Source organism: Hyla sarda, chromosome 1, assembly GCF_029499605.1.
Source record: "Hyla sarda isolate aHylSar1 chromosome 1, aHylSar1.hap1, whole genome shotgun sequence".
NCBI classification, from domain to species: Eukaryota; Metazoa; Chordata; class Amphibia; order Anura; family Hylidae; genus Hyla; species Hyla sarda.
Window position 1 is genome coordinate 91,629,451 of NC_079189.1, and position 16,377 is coordinate 91,645,827.

The window sequence follows — 16,377 nt, forward strand, 5'->3', positions numbered from 1 at the left end:
CTCACCTCTGCATCTTCCAGCTCCACATCCAAGAAGTCAAAGTCCTTGAAGACACCGAACTGCTGTTCACTGCCAGTGTCCTCCACAGCGACTTCCTCCTCTTGAATGGCTTCTTCGGTGCTCGAAATAAGGCTGGTTTGCTGATCTCCGACTTCTAGATCTTCATTTGATGAGAAGACCACCTGTTGTGGAGAGAAATTGGATGAGAAACCTTCTAAACACTCAGGCTCTCCGTAATTAACAGGTGGAAGTATTTATAGGCTGGAGCAATGGCACATGCCAGCAGAAAGAAAGTCTAATTCATGGCTAGGTGAAAAACAAGGCACTTACAGATGGATTTTTGGGGAGACCAGAGTCTGGGCCACACAGGGAAAGGACATTCATCAGCTTCTCCCGCGTTCTCCGCTGAAAAAGAAAAGGTCACAAAAATCAAATCAAAATTTGTGGAAATGGTAAAAGTGTTCTAACTAATAAGCAGTCTTGTTTTAAAGAGAAGCAAAGGGACAATACATGGATACAGGCTCAGATCTTTCTATTCTAAAAATATACACCAGATGCTCTTAATATGTTAATCCTTGGCATCAGCGCAATGAAAAACATTGTAGTCTGGATGCATGTTATCCACAACACACTATAAAGGATTATATGATTCAGTATGAGTGGATATGATGTAATGTATGCGTGGTAAGGGACCTGGAAAATCCCTTACTCTGCATAAGCCCTGGTCTATGGGAGGAGAGATCCCTATAAAGTCATGTCTGGATAGAACGGTAACCAACACTGCAAGTACAAATACTCCTCCTACTCCAGAAACACAGGAAGGCTTCATTCACACATATGAACAGCCTTCATAGGGCCGAGAGTTTACATCCAGTGAGAAAGAAGCAGTAAATAGTTTCAGTAATGAACAGGAACCATAAGACTCCTATGAGGGGTCGTATTTTTGGTGGGGTCTAGAGGACTTTCTTAGTTCATTCACATGTTGCATTCTCTCTGCCCACACCTTCAAAAATCCACACAAAGTGTACATTATCTATTTCCTTCACAGAAATAAAAAGTAATAATAAAGTTCTACTACACTAAATCATTCACAATTGACTGTTATTGATGTTTTTTTCCTAAAAAGACACATTTAATTTTTAGGCGGGGTCACACACGCCACATCCGCAGCGTGTCTGCTCGTAGTGACGGATTTCCCACTGTATAAATCTGCTGCTACGAGCAGACACACAGAGCTACCCAGCCGCAACCTGGTGCTCACTCTGCAGTCCCTCTGTGACCGCCGTCGGCAAATCCGCAGCGTGAAATTTGCTGAGGATGCGCCCTGTGTGAACCTGCTCATAAAAACTTCTGACATTATAGTGACTTCAGAAATTTTGATCAATAAAATGATGGGGCCAAAGAACTTCGCTGAGTGCTGTGCCCTTCCACACCTTTCCGCAGGTTGTGTATGGTATTTCAACTTGGCTCCATTCACTTCAATGGAACTGAGCTCCAATATGAAACAACCTGAGGATAGGTGTGGTGCTGTTTTTTTCAAAGACATCATCTCTGTTTTTCTAATCCTGATTAACCCCTGTAAAGCTGGCCACACATTTCAGATAGGTGACAGCCAAACAGTTCTCTCTCCCTATTCCCTTATACTCATGAATGCTATGTGAAGCAAGAAATCCACTGCCAGACACCTCTGATGGTGCCTTATCTCCCTGAGAACAAACTGGGCACTATGAAATCTAACATGGGAGGGGAGGGCCCCCATACATGTAATACGGCTGGCCAATCCAACCAGAACCTACAGGCACCTGTAAAAACTACCGTTATGGACACGCGTCAGAAAGTCCTCGAGACGCCCGTCAAAAAATCCCATTCATGTCAATGGGATTTTTTTTTACCATCCTGCAGCACCAGTTATGTCTCGCTATGACTAACGTCCGTTATTTTTGACGGAACAAAAGACTGTGCATGCACTAGTTTTTGTCCTGTCAAAAATAACTGTGGAACAACGGGCGTTAAAATTTTAACATTGAAATCTATGGGTGACGGATGTTCACAATTGACATCCGTTAGTGCTCGTTATTTTAATCTCTATTATGATGTTATTTGTACCGCGCATGCTCAGAACATGGAAATAAAATAATAGATGGAACATGTCCGTTATTTTAATAGAATGCCTGTTAAAATAATGGACATTGGTCATTTGTTATCAATTGTTATGTTCAGTTATTTTGTCTATTTTTTTTTTTTTATGACCTCTTTCAGCAGAAAAATGGCTGTCAAAATGCAGGAACATGACGGTAAATGCAGGAACACAACGGTAAAAAAAGCCTTTTAATGATTCAGAGTTGTGACCTGTATATTACTGCTCTGTGCAGTAACTGAACTAGCAGGGAACAACTCTGTAGCCTGGGGGAAATGTGAATGCAGCCTTGGACTGTAGAACATGGTTAACGCTACAATGTGCCACATTTACACAAGTGCTTAATAAAAATGGTTTCTGGCCCAAAAGTCAATAGAGTGACGCATTTTGGCATTAAAGCATGTTGCATTTTCTTATATACTTTTAGCAAGACATCAGCTGTAATGTGGAATATATGAGAATTCTATTTATTCTAATATAGCCAGCTTCTGCGGTAGTAAAAGTACCAACAAAGCCATCCATTATGTTCCCACAGTCCAAAGTATCGCATAGTACTGTACCAGCAACAGTTTTTTGGAATACAGGTCATCAAGTAAAACGTTCAATAATGTCTTATCAGGGGCCCATCATACAAGAGAATACACACAGGCCGTGATTATGGACTGTGGCATTCTGATGCAGTTTTGCTTTCAATTGCTCCTGTACCTGAGATAGCTGCGGCCTCTTCCAACTAACAGGAACAAGTGCATTGGAGTTAGATCCAGAAGATGTAGATGATGTGCTCCGAGTCACCGCAATCACTTTTGGCTTTCCATTTCTTCCAGTTGCACTGTGCTGGTCCCCGTACTTCTGGCCTATGATAGGTGTCTAAGGGGAAAAACAGGCCTGTATAAGTATAATATGACCTAGACCAATACTGATGGAGAAAAGGCCCAATGACTGATGCTCTGAGAGGACAGCAAATACAGTGTGATGCATTAACAATGACAATGCTCTGCATAAGTTCCCAAACCATATACACTCAATAGCCAGAAGCAAGCATAGACAATTTATCTGTAATAATTAAAAGTAGACGGCTGCAAGTTGTGACTCTCAGGCTGTTGAAAAACTACAACTCCCATCATATGTTGAAAGCTTATCATTGGTTTGAGCAAAGGGAAAAAGGTAGACGTGTGGAGAATTAAAGGGGTAGTCCAGTGCTGAAAAATAAGAATAGGGGATAAGTTTCAGATCGCAGGGGGGAATGGGGTCAGACCACTGGGGCCCCCCGCGATCTCCTGTACGGGTCCCCGGCTCGCTGGCAAGATAGCGGCGGCTGACACGCCCCCTCAATACATCGCTATGGCAGAGCCGGAGATTGCAGAAAGCAGTGCTCCGGCTCTGCCATAGAGTTGTATTGAGGGTGTGTGTCAGCCACCGCTTCATGCGGTGGTCAACACACCTCCTTCCTGCGGGGTGCCGGGGCCCCCGTACAGAAGATCGCAGGGGGCCCCAGCGGTCAGACCCCCCCGCGATCTGAAACTTATCCCCTATCCTTAGGATAGGGGATAAGTTTTTCAGCACTGGACTACTCCTTGCAATGCACATATTCTTGTCCAGACGAAAATAATGGATTGTAACAAGTCCTGGAATTTATGGAGTGGTTTTGCTCTAGGGCAATGTTTCCCAACCAGGGTGTCTCCATTTGTTGCAAAACTACAACTCCCAGCATGCCCAGACAGCCAAAGGCTGTCAGGGCATGCTGGGAGTTGTAGTTTTGCAACAGCTGGAGGCACCCTGGTTGGGAAACAGTGCTCTAGGGCTTGGTATGGTAACAAGATCTCCTTAATGGATACCTTTCAGGAGACATATACCTTTAAAAATGCAGCGGTTTCTCACCTCTGATATGTCAAAATGAAAATCTAAGGTTTTTCCTGGAAGCTCCTTGGAAGCACAGTTAAAGATTTTTACAAAGGAGATTTCCGGTGGGCCTAAATCTCCATAAGATTTTGGGGCATCATTTGGCACAACAAGGCAGGCAGAGCGAGACACCACAAGTTTCAGGATATTCAGTGCCTCCCTCCAATACGCACTCTGAAAGGATAAAGAAATGGATTTATCAGAATAATTGGTGAAAAAAGGAAATTGTACAACACAATAAATAAAAAAAATTTTTCCTAATAAGAAAAAAATATATACACTAGCCAATAGCAGCATAAAGACTATGATTTCATATTATTAAAGGAAATCTGTCACCAGTGTCACCTGCACTGTCGGTACGGACAGATAGTGTAGGTGACACTGATGACAACGGTACTCACCTTGCCCCGTTCCGTGGCGGGGATCTTCGGTAATTTCCTCCGTTAGCTCGAGTCCCGGCAGCCGGCTTGGGGCACGGGTGGAGCTTAGTGACATCACCGCTGCTGCAAGACCCTGCAGAGAGCTGCAGCAGCTTGGGGCATGGGCAGAGATTAGTGACGTCACCGCTGTTGCTCCATGCTGGGTCCTGCTGTGAGAGAACAGCAGCGGTGATGTCAGTAAGCTCCGCCCATGCCCCAAGCCGAGGGCCCGGAGCGGAGTTAACAGAGGAGATTACCGAAGATCCCCGCCACGAAATGGGATAAGGTAGTCATCAGTGTCACCTGCACTCTGTCTGTACCGACAGGTTAGTGCAGGTGACACTGGTGACAGATTTCCTTTAAATTAGATGGATTAGATACATGGCAAAATATAAAAAATTGCAATGTTTTTGGTTCTTTTTAGAGCATAGTGTTTTTTTTTTATTGTACAAGCTCTAAGGATTGAACATTTTTCCCAGTGATTCCATGTTAAAAACATCAACAACTGAAGCAAAAGCACAAGTGTTTTAGTGCAATTTCTGAAGTGAAAGTGGTTTGCGCTTCGGTACTCCGGTGGAAAATAGTTTTTTTTAAATCAACTGGTGCCAAAAAAGTTAAAACAGATTTGTAAATTACCTCTATTTAAAAATCTTAATCCTTCCAGTACTTATCAGCTGCTGTATACTGCAAAGGACGTTCTTTTCTTTTTGAATTTCCTTTCTGTCTGACCACAGTGCTCTCTGCTGACACCTCTGTCCATGTCAGGAACTGTCCAGAGCAGGAGAGGTTTACTATGGGGAATTGTTTCTTCTCTGGACAGTTCCTGACATGGACAGAGGTGTCAGCAGAGAGCACTTTGGTCAGAAAAAAATGGAAATTCAAAAAGAAAAGAACTTCCTGTGGAGCATACAGCAGCTGATAAGTACTGGAAGGATTAAGATTTTTAAATAGAAGTAATTTACAAATCTGTTTAACTTTCTGGCACCAGTTGATAAAAAAAAAATGTTTTCTAACAGAGTACCCCATTAAGCTAGCCATTAGGTGTCTGAGCCAAAGGGCTTTACCACCTTGTAAAGGCGATAACTCTTTGATTGTGGGGGTGTGGGGGCTGTCTGACCGCTGGGTCCCCCAGTGATTTTCAGAATGGTGACCTGAGTCTCCTGTAAGAACCAACTTTCCTTGGTTCAATAATAAAAATAAATATTTTACCCATACACCTCTCTTCATCTACATTGCTTCCCTCCCCCTTGGTTGAGAAGGATGGATAGGTGTCTATTTTCATTTTTTTTTTTCAACTGTCATTTTTTATTAAAGTTTTACAATACAAGGTCAGAACAACATGAGATACACTGTAGCATAAAGTCGAGTCAATCAAAAATAACACAAAAATAAACAGGAGAAAGGCAAAATAAAGCACATCATAATAGTCTCAACCGGCAGGCAATGTGTAGACTAGGAATTCTACAAGAGAAAGTCCAAGAGGCCCAATACTGGGCCCCAACAGAGCAATAAGAAACGGAGCACAACCAGACAAGACAAACAAAGACAAACAAAAACAACAACAGGATGACACAAAAAGGACATGAGAGGGGGGATAAAGGGGGGGGGGGTCCAGAAGAAAAGTCAAGATAGCGGGAGGGGAGACTAAGGAGGCTGTCTATCCAGAAACCTATCCCAAGGTTCCCAAACAGAAAGAAATAGAGGGAAAGCGTTATTAAGAGACGCGGTAAGGTATTCAAGAGAGCGGATTTCCCTGATTCTCACTACCAGATCAGTCTCTGATGGGGGAAGGGAAAGTTTCCAACATTTTGCAATCAGGGTTTTGGCCGCTAGAACCATATGCATAAACCGTTTAAATGGCTTCTTGGGCAAGAGTTTGGTGGAGAGAAATAATAAGTAGACCCGGGGGTCCAGAGGGACCTGGGCTCCCAAGACCTCCAGTATCAGTCGCTGCACCATATCCCAAAACGGAACAATGACAGGGCAAGACCAGAATATATGAGGTGTCTAATTTCAACCCTACGTACATAGGTAAGAAACAGCGATATAGAAGGTGCAGAAACTATGCAGATGATAATGCACTAGGTTGCATACAGCTAAGGAAAGCATTGCTCTGCTGACCTGCTTTTTCTTTTAGTACTCCTATCCAAGCACAAAGACAAGCTGGCTATATGCTGCAGGCTATTTTCATAAAGACTTCTGCTCTATAAAATGCTGGCTTGGTTTTTTTTTTGGTTTTTTTCATGGACCAACAAAAAATTTTTTCTGTCAAAGCAGGAAATTGGAATTGAAAAATAAGTCATAAGACATCTGTCTTTTATGGATGAAGTAATACATTGAAAACTTGGCATGCTGGGTACATTAAGGAAATGACACTAAAAACTGAAACAAACCCGCTACTTGCTCAGGGGCCAAAGTCTCTTTCCTTGAGAGGAAACATGAATTACAGCATGCAATTGTTCAGAATCACAGTATGCAGCTGAAAATACATCAGCTACTGTAAGTAGGACTATAAGAATGGCCAGTGAGTGCCATGGGCATATACAGTGCACGGAGACCGCACACATCACCCATAAATGCTTAAACCATACATAAGAAGAGAAGCACGGAGAACCGCATACACAAAGGATAGTATAAGCATGGCTGAATACTGATCTTGTTCTAGAACAGTGTTTCCCAACCAGGGTGCCTCCAGCTGTTGCAAAACTACAACTCCCAGAATGCCTTCGGCTGTCCGGGCATGCTGGGAGTTGTAGTTTTGCAACAGCTGGAGGCACCCTGGTTGGGAAACACTGTTCTAGAAGAAAAATATGACAGCTTATGAATGAAGGAAACGCTCACCTGCACGTATTTCCCTATGATCTTTATGATCTCCAGGTTAAACTGCTTAACTGGCGCCGCAGAGAGGTCAATGTGGCTGAGCAGGCTGTAGATGATCTGCAGCAATGACTGCTGCATGCTGGACAGGCCTTTCTCCAGGAGCTGGAACAACACAGATGGTTTCAGTGTTATAAAAAAAACTGTAGGTGAAGCCACAAATAACGTTAAAGAAGACGTAAGCAATGCCAAAATAACTTTTTGTTAATAGACAATACTAGTATAGTGAAATTATGATAGGTAGTGGATTATCAGAAGTGGTGATACCTATAGATACCTATTGAGAGCGCCAGTAGCCTTAAGTCTGGCTCCCTGCCAATGAAGGTGCGCTCCGCTCCCCGCTCTCATATCGTACCCGGACTTCAGAAACGTACCACAGGAGAAGGCTAGGTGCCTATGAATCCCTGGAAGTCCGTGTGTAGTTATGCAATTTAAGTATTAGGTCTTTGGTCCACAAATGTAATGCATTAATTGTATTAAAAACCTGTAGTTCATAAAACAAGGGGAGGATTACAACTACTGGGGGAGACTAGACAAAAGGGGTGATACTACCTGCTTGCGCATAATACATTAACACAAAAATAAAGTGCATGACTGGTAGATAAATATAAAGTGCATAATAGGGGCTATTACAGCTTCCATGGAGTGCATAATCATGTCTGAGAACCAGCATACATACCAAGGAACTATAGAAAAACAATGCAGCAGCTGACCCAAGCAGGAGTGACGCCACCCCAACGATCGTTTCGGCGATACCTTCGTCCCCTTCTTTTATGAACTACATGTTTTTAATACAATTATATATATTTTATATTCTACTTAAATGACTCCTTTTGTATTTGTGGTATAAGGGAAGGCAGCATATATAGCAACAACAAGTTGCAACTCCATGGTAGAAAGTAACAGGGCAGACAGAATTCAATAGTTGCTGAGGTCCTGATTACAAATACTGGGGGAAAATGATCAGGCATGTTGGATTTTTACATGGCCCGATCCTTTGTTCTCAGGGAAGATAAACTGATGCCAAATGTGTCTGGCAGCAACTTTACCCACCCTCCTCACTCAGAACACTGCGATCACTTTGGGACCTTAAAGGGGTACGCCGCCCCTAGAAATCTTATCCCCTATCCAAATTATAGGGGATAAGATGTTTGATCACAGGTGTCCTACCGCTGGGGACCCCCGCGATCTTGGCGGTGGCACCCCGCTGTCATCACTGCACAGAGCAAACTCGCTCTGTGCATAATGACGGGTGGTACAGTGGCTGGAGCATCGTGACATCACGGCTCCGCCCCTTCCCATAGACTTGCTCTTAAATCACGAGGGGAAGAGCCGTGACGTCACGATGCTCAGGGCCCTGTATCACAAGGCCACTAGGCACAGAGCGGGTTTGCTCTGTGGAATGATGACAGCGGGGTGCTGCAGTGATGACAGGGGGGTGCCGGAGCCAAGATCGTGGTGGTCCCCAGCGGCAGGACCCCCGCGATCAGATATCTTATCCCCTATCCTTATGATAGGGGATAAGATTTCTAGGGGCGGAGTACCCCGTTAACATTTACTTTCTCTTAATGCAACATGCACAGGTTATTGGTCATATTATATGGGTCTTACCTCAGCAAGATAGGTGACCAGACTGAAGGTGATATCTGAAAAGGAGTCATGTAGGTAGCGGCACACAACATTTATCCAATTGGAGCAGTCTCTAGAGTAGCTGTGTGTGCTATACAGGCTCATCATATGGGCCAGGTTAGTCAATGTGGCAGTCTTCTCTTCTGCACAAACCTACAAAATAATAAGCATTAATCTACAGTACAATAAGAAATGTTAGCAGAACATGCCATAGAGACATGCCAAAGAGTTAGTAGTAGTTTCAGAACAAAAAAAGATCCCCCAAACCTAAGGAAGAGAAATTATTGCCGCAATGAAGTGGAGACACCCACAAGAGAAAAAGGGGACAAAGGAAGAAAATACTGCTTAGCCTCATCAGACTTTTACTGACAGGTCTAGGATTTTAATTTCTTGAACCTAGCTACATCTGACTTAGGACCAGATAGCGAAGTTTTGTCAAATGTCAGTTGCAGTAAAAATAAATATTATAATAAGATTTATGCAACTTCAGTAGTTCCTAATAGGAGGGAAACAACACTTTGTTGCTGTGTCACCTGCAAGTTTTTATGGATTTATGTAAATAAAGGACATTGTTTTAATGTCAGATGGTGAGTGCCACTATTTTCATTTCTTTATTGTTACTGTAAAATACTTTATTGATCGGTGAAGCACCTCCAGTAGTTTGATACATAAGCCTTACAGGACTCATCCCACTTGCTGCAGTGCCAGCGAGTCTCTTTGGATATACAACATATCGCCTTGAAGCCCCATTTCTTCTTTTTAAACCAGGTTTTTTAACTATTCCTTAAATGGGCACTGTCAGATACAAAAACTTTTGATATGTTGTAAAGCATGTATAACCAATAGGTTTTGCAATTGCTTTCATTAGAAAATTTTCTGTATTTCATACTGAAAAAGCCAGTCACACAACTGCCCCCCTGCCTGCTTGGACACATACTAGTCCTGCTGTGTCCATGCATCATCACCTATGTCATGGACACACTTCCTTGATTGACAGCTGTGAGTGCTGGGCTCATAGCTGGAGGAAAAATCCCCCTACTGTCAGCTTGTGTCCCACTACTGTCAGTGAGGACAAGCTGGGAGTTGTAGTTTTGCTAATGCTAGGGGAGATGTGAGCAGACAGCATACTGAGGGAGGGGGCGGAGACCTGCATAGTGAGGCCACGCCCACTCCCGTTGAAAGGAATTCACACTAGTGAGCTTAATTAAAAGTGTAAAAAAAAAATGAAATAAAGGTGCTAGACACATAAAAATTAGATGTACATGGTCAGGATTAGGTACTGAGTGATATATTAAAAAAAATGTTGTTGGATCTGACGGGTACACTTTAAATGGTGCAATGACACTGGTCACATTTTTCATTTTGACTGTCAAGTTCATTGTTCTACTAAACATTGCTTATAAAAGTGTGGCTATAACGTTAAATAAACAACCTACCTTTGCTATTCTGTCTGCAGTTTCTTTACAGAATGGTGTGGGGTTGTCAAAGTGTTGAATTAAATGAGGCAGTAAGCACAAGATATTTAGAGGAAACCCTGGAAGTAAAACACAAAATTAAATACATTTTAAATCAGACCCACAAGTGAAAGCTCATAGGACTACACTGCCATTCCTGCCATTAAAACAACCAAAATCCTTAAATCTTTTACTGGCTAAGGGCCCTATTACACAGTGCATTTATCAGCCACTGTTGTTTTGACCTGTCAAAAAACCATTGCTTGCCGGCCGACGACTGATGGGAACAAAGCGCCTCTCAAATGATCCATCTATTGTTCGTGAGGCCCTTTGGTCGAGTTTTGTAAAACCCTTGCTAACTTAGAAAGTGCATTGTTGTGGGTAATAGGGCCCTGTTAAATCACTACATAACATGTAAGATATTGTCCAAGCATATTCTCCAGACTATTTGATACACAACAGTATGCAGGGTTATACAAAGGCAACCGTCCCAACGCCTAGCTAGTAACATGCACAGGTTCTATTGGGACTTGTGCTTGGGACTCATAGGGTGTCAGATAATTCTCTCGACCACAGTACCTCCAAGTGTGCAGCTGAATCTCTACTCCTGATGCCAGAAAAAGTCATGGACAAATTCTTAAAGTACTGGGACTATCTTGTTCTCTTGCTCCTTATCACTGACATTGGTGATGTGTTTTTACAGATACTTAGAAATCGATGCACAATAAACTATGAAATTACAAGACTAAAGGAAATATACAGTACTCTGCCACTACCATTACTCCCAAAGAGTTTAATAGACAGTAGAGTGCATGCCCAAGTCCCCCCCGCCCCCCGATGAATGTACTCGTGATAAATCCTATGTCTTGAAATAGACAAAATTATTTCCCTTACCAGCTAGTAGTGCAGGGTCCACCAGTGTATGTTTAGAGATAGCGATAAGTTTGCTGAGAAGGTGAACAGTCATCTCCTGGGTGGACACAGAGGTGAAACCCTTCAAGAAGAGCTGCTGAAGACCTGGAAAGTTATTCCATTTTAGCTTGTCCTGCACCTTCTCAATCTTCTCCCGACTCTCCGACTTATCCAGAGGCATGTGAGTAAGCAGCTTGTTGAGCAGCTTCAATGCAAGTAAGTACTCATACTCATAGTCAGATTCCAGCAAGGACGCTGCTATCCAGAATATGGTGGCCATTAAATTGGTTGGATCAGTAGTAGGCTGCAGATCATGCACACCTCCCTCTCTAAGAGAGGAAAGGCTTCTAGTCCTTGCTAAACTGCCCCCATGATTTATTCTGCCATCCATTATATCCAGTGTGTTACTTCGACGCCTGTCCCCTCTGCGATCAGCCATTAAGCTTAGCCGTAAAGAATTGCTTCTTGCATTGCTGCAATAAGCCATAAAGTTCCCGCTACTCAAAGGACTTGTGCTTAGATTCAGCTGGCCAGTGCTCTTCCGGTTGAAAGCATTCTTATTGCCCATCATTGGTTCATGGTTGGATGTTCTAAAATGCAAGAAATAAATAAATGAATCAAAATAACTTATTATAAGCAAAGATGACTTAAAATCCTAATATGAAATTCAATGTTAAGTGAACAAATAAAATAAATCCACACTTGAAGAACTTACTGAGCGAGGGCTGACAGGAGGTCGTAATGCTTCATGGTTTCTGACAGTGTGTCTATGGCTGACTCCAGTGTAAGGAGAAGCTCGATGACAAAGCCCTGAAAACAAAACAAATAAAAAAAATGATTGATTCAAATGACACAGTGTTACCATATATACTCGAGTATAAGCCGACCCAAATATAAGCCGAGGCCCCCAATGTCACCTCAAAAACCCAGGAAAAGTTATTGACTCGACTATAAGTCTAGGGTGGGAAATACATCATCCCCCCCAGGTCATCATCCCCCCGGTCATCATCCAGACCCCCGGTCATCATCCAGACCCCCCCTTTCATTATCACCGCCTGTCAATCCCTTCATCAACCTGAGTAGAAAACTAAACTGGATGATGGCGAAGGCCCGCGCAGTGGTCTTCAACCTGCGGACCTCCAGATGTTTCAAAACTACAACTCCCAGCATGCCCGGACAGCCATCGGCTGTCCGGGCATGCTGGGAGTTGTAGTTTTGCAACATCTGCAGGTCCGCAGGTTGAAGACCACTGATGGAAGGGATTGACAGGCGGAGAGTTCACTCGAGTATAAGCCGAGGGGAGCCTTTTCAGCACGAAAAATCGTGCTGAAAAACTCGGCTTATACTACAGTATATACGGTATATTTAGATTTTCATTTCTTCAGATGCCATCATTACTTTTTAATGAACTGTATTGACTGTACATCAGGCATGTCTGCACAAATCTTACACTGGTGATCTGCATTCTGGGAAGTGTTACCTTTGTACAGACACTGATCTGACAGCGATATGATTATGGGAAAGCCAAACACCCCCCTCACTATATAAGAATGTTGGCAAGCTAGATCTGATCGCAAGTTAGTTGTCCATTTTCAATGACAGCAAGCAGAATTGTGTAGCTCTAGGATATAATACAGTCTGTAACTGAAGATAAGTCTTCGGTTAAAGGGGGAATTTACCATTGATATATACGCTGTGTATTTTGATTTGAATTACTTCACAGAGATGTACACACCTCATGCTGACTTTCATTTTTTGATAGTCTATTATGAGCCAAAATTATTAAATGCTATTTTTCAAGTTTTAATCACAAATAAGCTGCATTTTGATGCCATCGATTTACTGACTATTAAATTAGGTAGAAAAACGGCTTTAAATACATTTGGTGAAAATCACTCCGACTTTAGTTTTATTTAGACGGGCTTAAGGCAGAGCAGTTTTAATACTTGTGGTCCATAGGGCATCATTAACCTGCATTTATTTATTTTTTTTACCACCCACAGCAACCAGCTGAGATTTCATTTTTAAAGGGGTACTCCACCCCTAGACATCTTATCCCCTATCCAAAGGATAGGGGATAAGATGTCTGATCGCGGGGGGGGGCCCGCCTCTGGGGACCCCCGCAATATAGCATGCGGCACCCCCCTGTTTCTGCTCCGGAAGCGCTGGAGGGTCTGGGTCCCGAACACGGAAACGGAAGTTTGTGACGTCACCACCCCGCCCCCTCAATGCAACTCTATGGGAGGGGGCGTGACGGCCGTCATGCCCCCTCCCGTAGACTTGCATTGAGGGGGCGGGGCGTGACATCACACGGGGTGGGGTCGTGACATCACGAACTTCCGTTCCCGTGGTCGGTTCCCTCCAGCGCTTTTGGAGCAGAAACAGGTGGGTGTGGCATGCTATATTGTGGGGGTCCCCAGCGGCAGGACCACCGTGATCAGACATCTTATCCCCTATCCTTTGAATAGGGGAGAAGATGTCTGGGGGGAATACCCCTTTAAGCTGGTTGCCATGGCCAGCCTATCTAGTTATTGTGATATCAACATACAGTAATCTTATCTGGACCACTGTAACTTGAAATCAGACTCAACATACAATGCTACAGACAATCCAGATCTGTGAAATGTGTCAATGGCTGGAAGATCTGACCAATCAGAATGGGCATTCACTGGTAAAACCCCTGTATTACTGAGGTGCATTCACTGACTGGCTGTCTGGTAGCGCCCCCTACAGTACAGGGAGGTATTACATGTTCTGTACTCTTTACCTGTGCCAGGGTTAGCAGCTCCTTTGGACACCAGGTTAGGGCGGCTCCATTTTACTTTTTTGGAACACTGTATACTGTACAGGTCCCTGGAGAAGCTCCTGTCCTCTACATAGACAATGATTTACAGCTTCCAGCATCTTTCTTACTCTTATAGTTGTAAGGACTTCTCCTTATTTTTCTTTAATCCTCACTTTTTCCTATTTTTGGATGGTATGTTGGAGGCTTCAAAACAAATTACCAGGTTTCCATAACGTCATGGTCTCAACATAAAGCGGTTTTACCATAAAATGGTTTTTCTGGAATCAATTGATATTCTAATTTAAGGGACCATTGTACAAGCAACCTTGTCCTCTGAAATAAAATAGGTGTGGAAAACTGGAGGTGCAGTGTAAAGACTGTCCCTCTTATGGTTTAACAAACTATGCAGTAATCCGTTTAAAACCAGGAAAACCCTAGTATACAACAGCTCGGTATAGTACAGAAAATAAGATATTTTACCTGAGCTTCCTCCCCTGCATCCCCCACAGTTTCTACTAGTCTTGATAGGACATCTGAAAGTGTTTGTGCAGAAAGAGGCTGCTTGAGGGCACGGAAAATCTGGAATGACCTTCCAGCATAATGGCGAGATGAGCAAGAAAGCGCTGTCTGTAGAGCGACCTCACTAAGATGCTGCTCCAGCTGGAACCCTAAAAGGAGAACAAGTATTATTACACATAATTAATATAAAAGGCACTAAATAATGTCTTCCCTAATACTGCCTGCACTTCTCCACTAACAACCTGTGCATGATGGAAAATAAATGGACAGTACAGTATAGAAAGACAAAACATCTATGCTGGTAATCCAGTCTTATAAAAGGCTCAAGATAGGCCACAAAAATTATGTCATTGGAGTCTAGCTCCCCGAACGCCTGCCAATCAGATGAAAAGGCTGCGGTGCTGCTTACCAGTGCGGCACCTCCATTCAAGTGAACGGGGCAGCACTGCAGAAACCCAGCACTGTTTATAGTACAGCAGATGAATATGCTGGTAAACAATGCAGAGGCTGTCAAATTAGTGCCAAGGCTCCTTCAAAAAGAGGATTGGCAATGAGGGAAAAAGTATTTTTCATCTAAAAATACCCAACGTTTCTTATGTTTAGTTGTACTATTGATCTATGCAAAAGTTTGTTCAAATGACAGTGCCTATTTAGGGTGTATTGACAAACACAGGATCTGATGCATATCTGACGCTATGTTTAACCCCTTCAGGACCAAGCCCATTTTGGCCTTAAGGACCAGAGCGTTTTTTGCACATCTGACCACTGTCACTTTAAACATTAATAACTCTGGAATGCTTTTAGTTATCATTCTGATTCCGAGATTGTTTTTTCGTGACATATTCTACTTTAACATGGTGGTAATTTTTTGTGGTAACTTGCATCCTTTCCTTGTGAAAAATCCTAAAATTTGATGAAAAATTTGAAAATTTTGCATTTTTCTAACTTTGAAGCTCTCTGCTTGTAAGGAAAATGTATATTACAAATAAAAAAATTTTTTTATTCACATATACAATATGTCTACTTTATGTCTGCATCATAAAAGTGGCGAGTTTTTACTTTTGGAAGACACCAGAGGGCTTCAAAGTTCAGCAGCAATTTTCCAATTTTTCACAAAATTTTCAAACTCACTATTTTTCAGGGACCAGTTCAGGTTTGAAGTGGATTTGAAGGGTCTTCTTATTAGAAATACCCCACAAAAGACCCCATTATAAAAACTGCACCCCCCAAAGTATTCAAAATGACATTCAGTCATCATTTTAACCCTTTAGGTGTTTCACAGGAATAGAAGCAAAGTGAAGGAGAAAATTCACAATCTTCATTTTTTACACTCGCATGTTCTTGTAGACCCAATTTTTAAATTTTTACAAGGGGTAAAAGGAGAAAATGTATACTTATATTTGTAGCCTGATTTCTCTCGAGTAAGCACATACCTCATATGTCTATGTAAAGTGTTCGGCGGGCGCAGTAGAGGGCTCAGAAGGGAAAGAGCGATAAGGGGATTTTGGAGAGTACGTTTTTCTGAAATGGTTTTTGGGGGGCATGTTGCATTTAGGAAGCCCTTGGTGCCAGAACAGCAAAAAACCCTCACATGGCATACCATTTTGGAAACTAGACCCCTTGAGGTACGTAACAAGGAATAAAGTGAGCCTTAATACCCCACAGGTGTTTGACGACTTTTGCATATGTAAAAAAAAAAAAAAAAATTTCCACTAAAATGTGTGTTTCCCCCCTAATTTCACCTTT

At 42.7% G+C, this 16,377-nt stretch overlaps 1 protein-coding gene across 13 annotated transcripts in view; it reads right to left on the reverse strand.

Annotated features, from left to right (window-relative positions):
• FRYL (FRY like transcription coactivator) overlaps positions 1 to 16,377 on the reverse strand; it is a 358,656-nt gene that overhangs the window by 35,252 nt on the left and 307,027 nt on the right. For all 13 annotated transcript variants that reach the window (XM_056557831.1, XM_056557771.1, XM_056557761.1 and 10 more), the window contains 10 exons: positions 14,593 to 14,780; positions 12,043 to 12,137; positions 11,310 to 11,917; positions 10,398 to 10,495; positions 8,944 to 9,114; positions 7,297 to 7,437; positions 4,016 to 4,210; positions 2,843 to 3,004; positions 331 to 405; positions 6 to 182 (listed from right to left, as the gene is read on the reverse strand). In XM_056557831.1, coding sequence (XP_056413806.1) covers positions 6 to 182; positions 331 to 405; positions 2,843 to 3,004; positions 4,016 to 4,210; positions 7,297 to 7,437; positions 8,944 to 9,114; positions 10,398 to 10,495; positions 11,310 to 11,917; positions 12,043 to 12,137; positions 14,593 to 14,780 — 1,910 coding nt within the window. The remainder of the gene's footprint in view (positions 1 to 5; positions 183 to 330; positions 406 to 2,842; positions 3,005 to 4,015; positions 4,211 to 7,296; positions 7,438 to 8,943; positions 9,115 to 10,397; positions 10,496 to 11,309; positions 11,918 to 12,042; positions 12,138 to 14,592; positions 14,781 to 16,377) is intronic.